The 12,005-nt window shown below is 46.7% G+C and overlaps 1 protein-coding gene across 1 annotated transcript; it reads right to left on the bottom strand.

Annotated features, from left to right (window-relative positions):
• LOC139910492 (stathmin-3-like) lies at positions 1-11,608 on the bottom strand. Its single transcript, XM_071897797.1, has 4 exons — positions 11,506-11,608; positions 10,121-10,308; positions 7,694-7,885; positions 1-106 (listed from the first exon to the last, which is right to left on the bottom strand). Exons 1-4 carry the CDS (start codon positions 11,588-11,590, stop codon positions 47-49), a joined length of 525 nt encoding a protein of 174 aa, XP_071753898.1. The 5' UTR covers positions 11,591-11,608; the 3' UTR covers positions 1-46.
• Positions 11,609-12,005: the final 397 nt, after the last annotated feature.

Raw genomic sequence — 12,005 nt, forward strand, 5'->3', positions numbered from 1 at the left:
ATTCTGAATTCTATAGGGTGACAAAGTTCCTCCAGGGAAATGTCTTCTATCCAGGGAAGTCGGCCTGCAGCGCCTTGTTTTGGCGGACCTCGGCAGCATGCTTCTCCTAAAAAGAAGAAAACCATCACTATATATTTTTATCATTTTTATTTCATAAATTTTCCACTTATTTCATCATGCATATATTCATATTGTTGGTATATTTTCATGTCATCTGTTCTCATGTTTCCTCCCTGAAATGTCCTTAATTTCTTAATTACATAAACATTAATTATCCATTAAAAATAACATAGCATTAAAAAAGTAAGGTTAGTACCATGGGTTTTTAAAGGATTTACTCATGGGTTGGTTTGTGGAGACACTAGAAATAAAGGGATTTGCCTTTTGTGCATGGTTTGCAGGGTTATTAATGAGTTATTAATGGAAAGTTCCTGTCTCCCTGAATTTTACATTAAATTAGAAAGTAAGCAGTCAAACATTAAGGGGCGTTTAAGGAGGTTTTGATGGGATCTACTTCATTAATAACTCCCTTCATTCGTTTTAAGGTGATTTTGCATGAATTAAGGGGTGAATGTAAGGGAATTTTAAGGGATTACTGGTTCGTAGAGTGCTACTGCAGTTATGTTGTCATGTTGTAATACATACTTAACCCATCTTCCCATCTTTCCATTAATATATTATGCAAGTAATTATCTGTGTCCATATAAATCAATGTGCATTTTGATACCACTGATTGCTATAACACAATAGTCATTCAACCTATACCCAGTTCATGAAAGTTTTTGCTGTTCTGTTCTTGTGTTGGCTAGCTGTTTACTAGTATTGTGTCAAAATGTGTTTTCCCTAAAACAATGTGTTTCTTCCCCGGATTTCATGCCGGGGAAGAAAATAACATTTCAATTTTTGTAGATTGTATTGCTGGTGTTTCAAACTGTAAAACAACATTTCATGGGATTTCCAAGAAGGAAAGTAGCCTAGTGAACGTAAATTGTCTCATAATGGAGATCATGCTTGTTTATGATCTTATTATCTCAAACCATAATTTTCCAGTAATTCTACAAGGAAGTTGTCTACTTGTCATCCATTAAGCACATTGCCACCACAATAATTTCCGTAAGGGTTATACACATTTTTGTTTGGAATAAGTAGATGAAGAACTGGGTAGTTATATAACCACCATGGCAAAGACAAGAGAAGACAAGACAAAGAAAAGGCCTATAGAAACTCAAACTTCAGAACTACAGAAAATCCAAGGAAAAAAATGTCACAGTACTGGACACACTGTCCAGTACTGGACCATCTGATTGACAGATGATCTCTGGGAAGTGCAGTGCAGAAACACCACAGCAATGAGCGCTTAGCACCAAAGATGGAGACAAATTAAAAACAGCAATGAGCGCTTAAAAAACAAACAAAAAAAAAACAAGAATCTCACAGATTACCACTTAAACATGTTCTAGTCTTGTTTTTGTCAGTTGTGTTATTTTTATTACCTGCATTTGCTCTATTCTATTTTTATTTTTCTGTGCTGTATCCTATTACTATTTACTGCTGCAATGACCGTTTGGATTTCATTTGAATGAGGCCACGAAAATAGCCTGAAAACTGACATTTAACATGTTGGTGAACCTATTCAACAAACAAAAATAAAAGTAGATCCAGTAAACACGAACTATCTCTCCTAAATGGTATCCCTCCATTATGTTTTCTTCTATCAATAAAAATGCTATTTAGTGAAATTATGTTCTAAAATGTTGAACCCACAGTCAGTTGAAAATCACAGTAGCGGGATCGAAAGTTACGCATGTAACTACGGTTCTATGAATTCTGGATGACCGCCAGAGGCAGTGCTTAACACTGGATATTATCCTTCTTGCGCACGCGCAGGTCGAGTTGTTTATACCAACAGAGTCACCCGTGACCCAGGATGGCGTAGGGCGCTACCAGCCCCACCGTATAAATGGCTCCGTCATCCTGAGTTTTGTCCCTACAGAATCTTCTCGTCAGGATTCTGAGTGACAAGGAACTCTGGTGGTCATCCAGAATTCATAGAACCGTAGTTACATGCGTAACTTTCGTTCTATATCATTCTTCCTGACCGCCAGAGGCAGTGCTTAACACTGGATGACTATTACCAACAAGGTCACAAGGAATCCCTCACCCACCTCACTGAGAGCAGGCTGCGGGCTGAGGTAGAACAGCAGTCGCAATCGCTTGGGGAGCAGCGACATTGACCCTGTAGAATCTGGCAAAGGTGCACGGCGAAGCCCAGGTGGCCGCCGCGCATACGTCACCTAGAGGCACACCCCTCAATGCTGCCCAGGATGTGGAGACACTCCTGGTGGAATGGCTCTTAACAGTAAAGGGTACAGGCAGGCTCTTTGATCTGTATGCCTGAGCGATGGCTTCCACAATCCAGCTGGAAAGCCTCTGTTTAGACAAGGCGTGACCCTTCCTGTGCCCACCGTAGCAGACGAACAGCCCATCAGACTGGCGAAAGCTAGCTGTCACCTCCAAATACTGCTTAAGGACCCTTACTGGGCAGAGCAGCACTGCTCTCTCACTTGCTTCACCTTGCATGTGCCCAGGATCATATGCCTCTAGCTCAATGCCCCGATTGGCATAGGAAGTAGACAGCGTCTTTGACAAAAAGGAGGGGTTAGGCCACAGGACCACCCCCGAACCATCAGAGTTCCAGCGCATGCATGCCTGACTCACAGACAGGGCATGAAGCTCACTCACCCGTTTTGCTGAAACTATGGCCAGCAGAAATGCTGTCTTAGCAGACAGCCATTTCAACTCCAACTGCCCCCCGGGCTCAAAAGGGGGTTGGCAAAGGGCTTCAAGTACCAACGGCAAATCCCATGAGGGAACTCTCATCAATTGTGGGGGCTTCTGTCGCAGAGCCCCCTTTAGAAAACGACCAACAAGGCTGTGGGCTCCAACAGTCTGGTTCCCCACCCCCACATGCCGAGCTGAGATCGCAGCTACATACACCTTCAGGGTCGAGACCGACCGATTGCCCTCCAACAGGGACTGCAAGAACCTTAACACCATGGGCACGGAGCAACGCTCAGGGACCACCTCTTGAGCCCTACACCACTCGCTAAATAACTTCCACCTATTTGCATAAAGCAGCCTGGTGGAAGGTGCCCTGGAGTCCAAGATCGTCTGAACCACCGCCTGGTCGCAGTCATTCAGAAGCGGGTCCGACCCCTCAGAGGCCAAACGTACATCTTTAGACGCTCCGGGTTCGGATGCCAAATGCGTCCCCCCAGCTGAGACAGTAAGTCCTGCCTCCTCGGCAGGGGCCACGGCTCCCCGTCCAGGAGCCTGTGTAGCATGGGAAACCAGGGTCTCCCGGGCCAATACGGGGCCCCCAAGGGGCCCTCTTGGACTCTGTGTAGCGTCTCCAATATCAGGGGAACTGGTGGAAAAGCATAAAGGAGGCGGTTCGGCCAGGGATGGCCCAACGCGTCCTGTCCTAGTGGGCTTGTAGTCTCTGCCAAGGAAAACCAGAGGGGGCAATGTGTCGAGGCCTCCGACGCATAGAGGTCAACCTCCGCCCTGCCGTATTTGCCCCAGAGCATGTCCACAACCTCTGGGTGGAGCCTCCATTCCCCTGCAGGAGGTTTGTGGGGAGAGAGGAAATCTGCCACAGTGTTCTGTAGGCCTGGTAGATAGATGGCCCTGAGACTCGCCAGTCGAGGGAAGGCCCATAACAGGAGCCGCCGTGCCACCCGCAGTGACTGGACAGACCTGGTGCCCCCCTGGTGGTTTATATGGTGTTATATAAGTGTTGTCGGATCGAATGAGGAGATGCTTGCCCTTTAGAGATTGCAGGAAGTGTTTGAGCGCCAGAAACACGGCCCGGAGTTCCAGCACATTTATGTGCTCCTGCCTCTGCCGTGTGCTCCACAGCCCCCTTACCATTCTGTGCTGCAACACCGCCCCCCAGCCAGAAGTGGAGGCGTCTGTCACCACCACCTCCCGGCGGGAGGGGATCACACCCAAGGTGACCCTGGTCAGATATGCCCTGCTCCTCCATTGCCGAAGGGCAAGGATGCACCACCCGGATACCCGGACCTTCTTGTGCCTGTCCCGTCTGGGGTCCAAATGCAGGCCATCTGACCACACCTGGAGAGGACGCAAATGTAGGAGGCCCAGCGGAACTACAGCTGAGGCAGCTGTCAGCATGCCTGTCAGCCTGAGGAAGAGGCTGTATGTCAGTGTCCTGCCCTTCTGAAAACGAAGGAGTAGACTGAGTATGTCCTCCACCCACCGTAGCGACGGGGAGGCCCTCATCCTTTGGGAGTCCAGCAACAATCCAAGGAACACCACGTTTTGGCTGGGTGTGAGGGAGCTCTTGGTCAGGTTGACAGTAAGGCCCAGCTGGGACACATGAGAAAGGAGGGTTGCTGTGTCCTGTACGGCACGCTCCGGAGTCGGGGCACAGATCAGCCAGTCGTCCAAGTACGGGAGGATACGAAGGCCCTTGGCCTGCATCGGGGACAGAGCTGCCCGCATGCACCTCGTGAACACCCGAGGGGATAAAGAGAGGCCAAATGGGAGCACCTTGAACTGATACGCCTGGCCCTTGAAAGCAAAACGCTGGAACTGCCTGTGATGCAGTGCCATTGGCACATGGAAGTACGCGTCCTTCAAATCGATGGACGTGAACCAGTCTCTCTGCGTAACCGCCTGGAGAACGTCTGCAGTGCGCAGCATATGGAAGGGCAAAAGCTCCAGAAACTGGTTTAGCCCCCTTAGATCCAGTATCGGCCGCAAACCACCGTCTTTTTCTGGAATTAGAAAGTACATTGAGTAGAACCCGCCCTGCTGCGTTCGGTGATCTACGGGCTCTATGGCATCCTTCTCCAGGAGGGCAGATATTTCTTGACTGAGCGCCAGAGATTTTGCGGGATCGTTGACCACAGTCATCCTGACCCCGCCGAAAATTGGGGGCCAGCGTCGGAATTGGAGATTGTACCCTTGGGAAAGTGTGGCCACCACCCAAGGGTCTGATGTGTGCTCTTCCCAGTAGTTGAGGCGCTGCTGGGAGAAGCGACCGACGCCCGGCCCCATGGTCTCATGCATTATTCCCTTGGCCTTTAGGGGCTCTGGGGGGGGGGGGGGGGCGCTGATTGAACATGCGGCCCCTCTGGGCCCTAGGTGCCGGCAGTCGGGGAAAACACTGGTGCCGGTCTGGTCTCTCAGAGGACTGTGGGCCCCCATAGGAGCCACCAGGGCGAGCTGGTGGACAGCAGTGACGGCTATCCTGTCCTAGGGGGGGCCGTTGTCTAGAAAAGGATGTAGGCTCCCTTCTCAGACTGTCAAACTGACGTCTGGTGTGATTCACCTGAATGCTGCGCTCCAGTGCCTGCTGAGCTGCAGGACCAAACATCTCACCTGGGACCACAGGGAGAGAACGGAGGACCCTCCTACATGGCTCTGACAGGGGAGACTGTGCTAGCCATACCTGCCGGCGGGCCGGTGTTAATGTTGACATAAGCCTGCCAAGCTCTCTTGTCATAAATGCAAATGTCTGCAGTGAAGTGTCACTAATGCTCTGGGTAGAGGAGTCTGCCCCTGAGGCCTGCAAGGACTGGGAAAGTGCCAATATGAGGTGGGACATTGAGTTCACCATGCGGCCCATGCGGGCAGCAATGTCATAGCTCCTCGTAAGCAGATCGTCCGTGATGCGACACTGCGGCCTGGGGCAGCGGGCTGCAGGTCTCAAGGCCTCATCCGGCGACACAATTAGGGAAGCAACCGATGGTTCCACAGCAGGCACGCGGTCCAGTCCATAACTGCCTGCTTCCTGCATGGCGGCAAGGGCCCTGCTGTCACTGGTATGGTGAGAGAGGGATCTAGGGTCCGGCCAACACCTCCGAAGCTCCTCAATGTAAGGCTCTGAGGGTGGTACTCCGAAGGCAGAAAACTGTGGAGCTCCCCTAAAGAAGGCACTTGAGGAAGTAGCCACCACTGGGGCCTCGTCAAGCCCCAAGCGCGCTAGAGCCAGAAGTATTACCGTCTTAACTGCAGCTGGGCCGGCCTCTGAGCCCTCCCTGGAACCGTGCTCAGTCCCCCGGGAATTGGCCTCAGATGTGTGGGAGGCAGCCTCTGCCTCTTCCTGCTCTGTTCCCATCCCACAGAACTGACTGCAGGAGGCTCTGGTGGATAGAACATCATCATCCCATTCAGGGGCAAGGGAAGACCTAGCAGGAGGGCTGTCCGCTGGGGCCCTTTCCATCACTGTCCTGTCCGGCTGGAGATTAAGAAGCAGAGCCTTAATCTGGGAAAATTCAGACGACAAGGTATCCACCTTAGCAGCCAGAGTGTCCACTCTTTTCGCCTTCTTCTTTGGGGGGCCCCCCCTTGTCTCAGCTGAGGGGCGTCTTGGCCCCGGTACAACCGCCGCAACATCAGATGGGGGTAGCTCACTTGGATTGAGCAAAAGAGCCTCCACCCCGGCTAGCCTGGCCAACTTCAGAGCCCTAGGCATGAAGCTACAATTCATGCATGGGTTCTCTGACAACCCCTCCCTCAGGTGTTCCACACCCAGACATGAGGGGCATTCATCATGGCCATCATCAGCCTGAAGAGGAGCCATGCAGGTACTGCAAGTATGAGCCTCGAGCATGATATCGAACAAATTAAAACAACACAGAAAACGGAACGGAAACACTCCGTCTATAAGTGCTGCTCCAATAAGTGCTAGCCGCCTCTGGGATCAGAGCAGCCTTCTCTCTCTTTCTCTCTTTTTTCCGGCGTAGCCGAGACCGAGCCGGTATTCATCTGCCGAGGCAAGTGAAAGCACCCACCGATACCTGCACCACTGATGGCTATCATATGGCTGCGAGCAGGACGCTCTATGCCCGGTGATAGCCTCCGCTACACGAGAACCGAAAACAGTTCTTACAGTATGAATCAAGCAACTTAACCGGCTATAATACCCACCTCTGCCAGGGCTAAGCACTGCTAGCGCTGGCCGCTGAAGCGATTGTCAGCTCGTGGTAACAGAGACCGGTGAAAACACCGCTCTGACAAAAAAATAAATAAATAGAACAGACAGCTGTCGGCAGGTCGCAGCCTCTGGAGGACGGAACCATAGCTCCAACCTATTTGGTTATGAGGCTTCCACACGAAAACCCGGCAGCTAGTCTTTGTCTTTAGCTTTGTGCTACTTCTCACCTGTATTCGCAAATTTGTACGAGAAAAAAGAAGGGACAAAACTCAGGATGACGGAGCCATTTATACGGTGGGGCTGGTAGCGCCCTACATCATCCTGGGTCACGGGTGACTCTGTTGGTATAAACAACTCGACCTGCGTGTGCGCGAGAAGGATGATATCCAGTGTTAAGCACTGCCTCTGGCGGTCAGGAAGAATGATATAGAACTGTTGTTGAATCTGTTCACCAACGTGTTAAATGTCAGTTTCGTGACTCATTCAAATGAATGGGAAGTAAAAATCCTAATGCTACAAACTCATCCAGCTGCATCTGATCTTGGTGATTAGTTTATATTCTGATTTTCTTTATTTTTATTAAAACTAAGTGGAATATTGCTTTAACAACACAATTGCACACCAGCATGACTGGTTTGCCCTTTTGCCCTTTTGCCCTTTTGCCCTTTAAAAAATCATGTCAAGGGGCACAATGGAAATATGAAAAGACTAAAAAAAAAAACATACTTTCTCACGCAGCCTCTGCTTCAAGGAGTTCAGGTAGGCTTCGCGGTTCTGGCTTATGACCTCCATTTTGTGGTTGAGCTTCTCTTCGGCCATCTTGCTGAAGTTGTCGTGTCCCTGCATGGCTTTGTGTAACACGTCCCGCTCATGGTCCCTTCGCTCAGCCAGATTCCTCAGCACCTCGGCCTCCTGGGACTGGAAACACAACAGTACACTCCGTTCAGCATCGGAAATCTGGCTCACATTCAGGTCACATTTCATTCACATTTGATTACTGGCTGAAATGTTATAAGGAAAGCTGAAATTAGATTCATTATGGCACTGTGAACTTTTGATTTATACAGTATATATTGTTTCCATGAGATTTGCTTCACAAAATGGTTTGTTTGACCCTTGACCGATATCCATGTTTAAAGGCTGATTCCAATACCCATGGCAAAATTGTAGCTCCCAATAGCCGATATTTTGTGTTGATCTGTAAATTTGAACATTGTCATGCCAAAAAATAAAAGAAATTCTAAGTATTCAGTTCATTAAAAGCCTCTGACACAGCATTTAGAACATCATGGGACACTAAAACTCTCCATTGACGGCCAGACTAATACGATTATTTTCGGTGTGTTCACAGCTCCTTAAGGCAGGGTGAGGAAGGTTTCATTGCAGGTTTTTACAGACTGACACATCTGAAGCTGTTGAGTAACATCCTCCTACATCACACTGGAATGATTTCTCTGGTCCGACATCAGCAGCCTGTTGCACCATGAACATGCATTCAGTGGCAGGTTAGGGCGTTTAGTCTACACAAAAAGTTGCATTGAAAATAGTTTGACGCGAAAGTCTTTGTTTAGTTGTACCATGGAGACTTCAGGTACATCTTAAACTTTACCAAACGTCAACAAATAGGTACATTATCTAGTACAAAGTATTATGACTAATTTGTAGTTTGTCCCCCAAGCCCAAGAGAGCATTGCACACCTGACATAGAGTTTCTATGTGTCTCTCTTCACCCAGTCTACCTTCCACGTGAATTCCCACAACTTTTCTTTACTGTGGTATACATTCCTCCAAAAGCTAATCCGTCCAGAGCATCTGATACTATCTTTAACTTTAACATGTAGAGACTAGACTCTATCTCCCAGGACGCCCTTAAGTGTATCCTTGGGGATTTTAATAGCTGCTCATTGGGTAAATGCCTTCGTAACTACAAACAATATGTCAAGTGCCATACTCGATATAACTCAATATAAAGGGAGAACCCTGTGGGAAAAAATAGTCCATATTTGGAATGAGGAGAGGCTGTCTAAACTACAAGGGTCTTTTGCCATTTTATGGGACCTCATCATCAGAATGAGCAACAAAAGTTCAGGCAGGAAACTCTGTTAAACTCAAGTTATTGCTGTGTCATAATAACCATTCATAAATGTAATAATATCAATACGTGCATTGTCCTGACTGAATGTCCTCACGGATTACCTGACCATGCTCACTGCTCTAATCAGTTGGCTGGCATTGTTACATCTATTTTCTAGCTGCCACTTGGCTTCTTCACGCAGAGAACCACAGCAGGTGAAAGTGGGAAAGTGGCTATCTGAAACCAGGGTGATGAATGAAGGCACACCACAAGGCTGCGTCTTGTCACTGCTGCTCTTTATCCTTTTATACCAACAATTGTGTCAGACACCTGATTAAATTTGCAGTTGACATGGCTCTAGTTAGCCTGCTCGCTGACAAAGAGCTCCACCATGGCCCTGAACTGGATGATTTTGTGAGGCGGTATGATGACTCCTAGCTGGTATTAAACACCACCAAAACTAAGGAGATGCACATTGATTTAGGAAGACTCAGCCCCCCCCCTCCCCCAGAATACTGTCATCAAAGACCAACCAATCCAGATTGTTGAAGAATACAAATATCTTGCAGTGTTTTTGGATAACAAACTGAAATGGGAACAGCACACAGACCACATTCATAAAAAGTCCCAACAGAAGCTCTAGAAGAAATTTGGGAGGCCAATATGTTGCTCAAGAGAAGACTTGTTAAGGCATGTAAAAACGACATTAAAATAATCCAGGCGAGACATGAAACAAATGCCTGAATAATCATTTCAAGTTGCAGCTGGCCTTAATTTAGAAATGTTCCTCAACTGGCAGAAACAACATCTATCCAACATCCTGTCAACGGGTCAAAAATAACACCCAAGTTTTAGAAGACAAGGGGCCAATACACTGCTTAACCTCAGACAGCCTAAAGAGCTACAATATTATTATAGATTAGGATCTGATCTTAAATAGCTGTGGTCAAATATAAGGAAGACAAGATGCATCCCAAGTTAAAGCCAACAGTCAGTCGCCAGCTACAAAAAGTTGCACATAGATGTTAATAGAACAATATGATCAGTAAATAAATTAGCTATTTGTCTTCCTCTCCTACCTTCCTCCTCTCCTCGGCAGCCTCCAGCCTCCTCTGCAGGTCGTACAGAGAAATGTCCTTCTTGGGGGGAGAGGCCAGGGGGCTGAGCCGGTCTGAGGACCTATCTGCAGCTAGCTCACTGGGTGACTTCAGAATCACCTCAAACGACTGGCCCGACAGATGCTTGTTGATCGGCTTCACCTCCATGCCTACACAGGAAGACAGGAACCAATGCTTTCAAGTAAGTTGCTTTGTTGTCTGTGACATGTTATTTTGTTCCACGTTTAAATGGTTTAATGACATTTTACAGCTGATCTGTGTGTGAGTTAGCAAACTCAAAATGGCTGTCATGCATTATTTTAGAAGTTTTTGGAAATGTTATTGTTATTAGATGTTATTAGTCTAGCTTAGTGTCATCATCAGATCATTCTTCTGCGCTGGTGCAGCCAAAACTAAAGCTCTGTTCGAAACCATTCCCTATATCACTGCACGGAAATAGTGCACTATATAGTGTGTCTGCCATTTTGTGCTAGTGTCCAAATTCTCAACGGTTAATTTGAGTCACTGTATAGTTCCCTATAAAATACCCACAATGCACTGCAAATTGTAGTGAACAGCCGATGTACCTTACAATTTCTCCTGTATACCACAATCCAATGCGATCGTGTCTCACCAAAGACGAAGAGTGCTAGTCGCTAGTTTGTGAGCTTGCTAACGTTAACTCACAAACTTATTGTTTGCCAAACCAAAACAGCTACCATTAGGAGACGCCACCTTAGTTGACAAAACCACACTTGCACATGATTAGAATTTCAACAATTAATTTAAACTTTGCAAAATCTATACTACCTGAGTATGTTTCAACCCACTGTCACGAGTGCTTGGTTTGTTTATGAGATGCTGGGCGTGTCCATGTGCGTCACATGAATATCCGGCGCATTAATGTAGTTTCTGAAACTTTGTTCGGTCATTGCCCATATAGTTCACTATATGACAAACACTCCATAGGGGATAGTGAGTGAGTGAACGAGTGAATCATTCCGAACGCAGCTTAAGTGTGGAGAATGTTCTGGCTAAGCAAGACTAGGTCGTTGTTGAATAATGAGAACCTTCTTTGCCAATCTTAGTTTTTTAACGGTCAACATTGCCTATAAGACATGTACAATGTCACATACTGAACTCTCTGTCTTCTCACCATTTTTATTTTACATCATCAAGATCATCAGATCAAGATCATAAGCAACAATATGGTTTTGTTTTGTTTTTTACTTTGAGCACATTTCAAATGAGCTACATTTACTTTTACAAGTACATTTTTACACCAGTGCTCTACTTCAGTAAACTCATGGTGCCATACTGTACTGTATGTACAGTGTGGTATGAATCTGACTCAATGTACCACTGACCTTCATACTGGTATTGGGTGGTGGTAGCTTTGGTCTGTGGATACAAACAGGAGCAGATGATGGACATCATGGACATATCCTTCATCTTTTCTGTGTAGGCTGCAAGGGAAAGAAAGAAAGACAGAGAGAAAGAAAGACAGAGAGAATGAAAGAAAGAAAGAAAGAAAAGGAAAAACAACATTTTGATGACATAGTTGATTGTGTTAATTGACTCTTCAGTTGTTGCCCCGGCAACACCCCAAATTTTTGAGGATACACTATTAAGTACTCAATATTTTGCTATGCAATAGTATACCATGAGTATGTGGTTTAAGAAAAGATAAGATTAAAAGTTATTGATACCCCTTGGGAAATTGTTTTTTTTTTTGCAGCAAAAGTTATATGATTCAGCAGGGAAAAAGTAGATTGTAAACATAAAAATAGAATAGTTCCAACATGTAACTAGACTGTATGTATACGAAAGTGTATTGATTACTAACATATATGGGTTTGCTTACATG

This window comes from Centroberyx gerrardi, chromosome 14 (genome assembly GCF_048128805.1).
Source record: "Centroberyx gerrardi isolate f3 chromosome 14, fCenGer3.hap1.cur.20231027, whole genome shotgun sequence".
NCBI lineage: Eukaryota > Metazoa > Chordata > Actinopteri > Beryciformes > Berycidae > Centroberyx > Centroberyx gerrardi.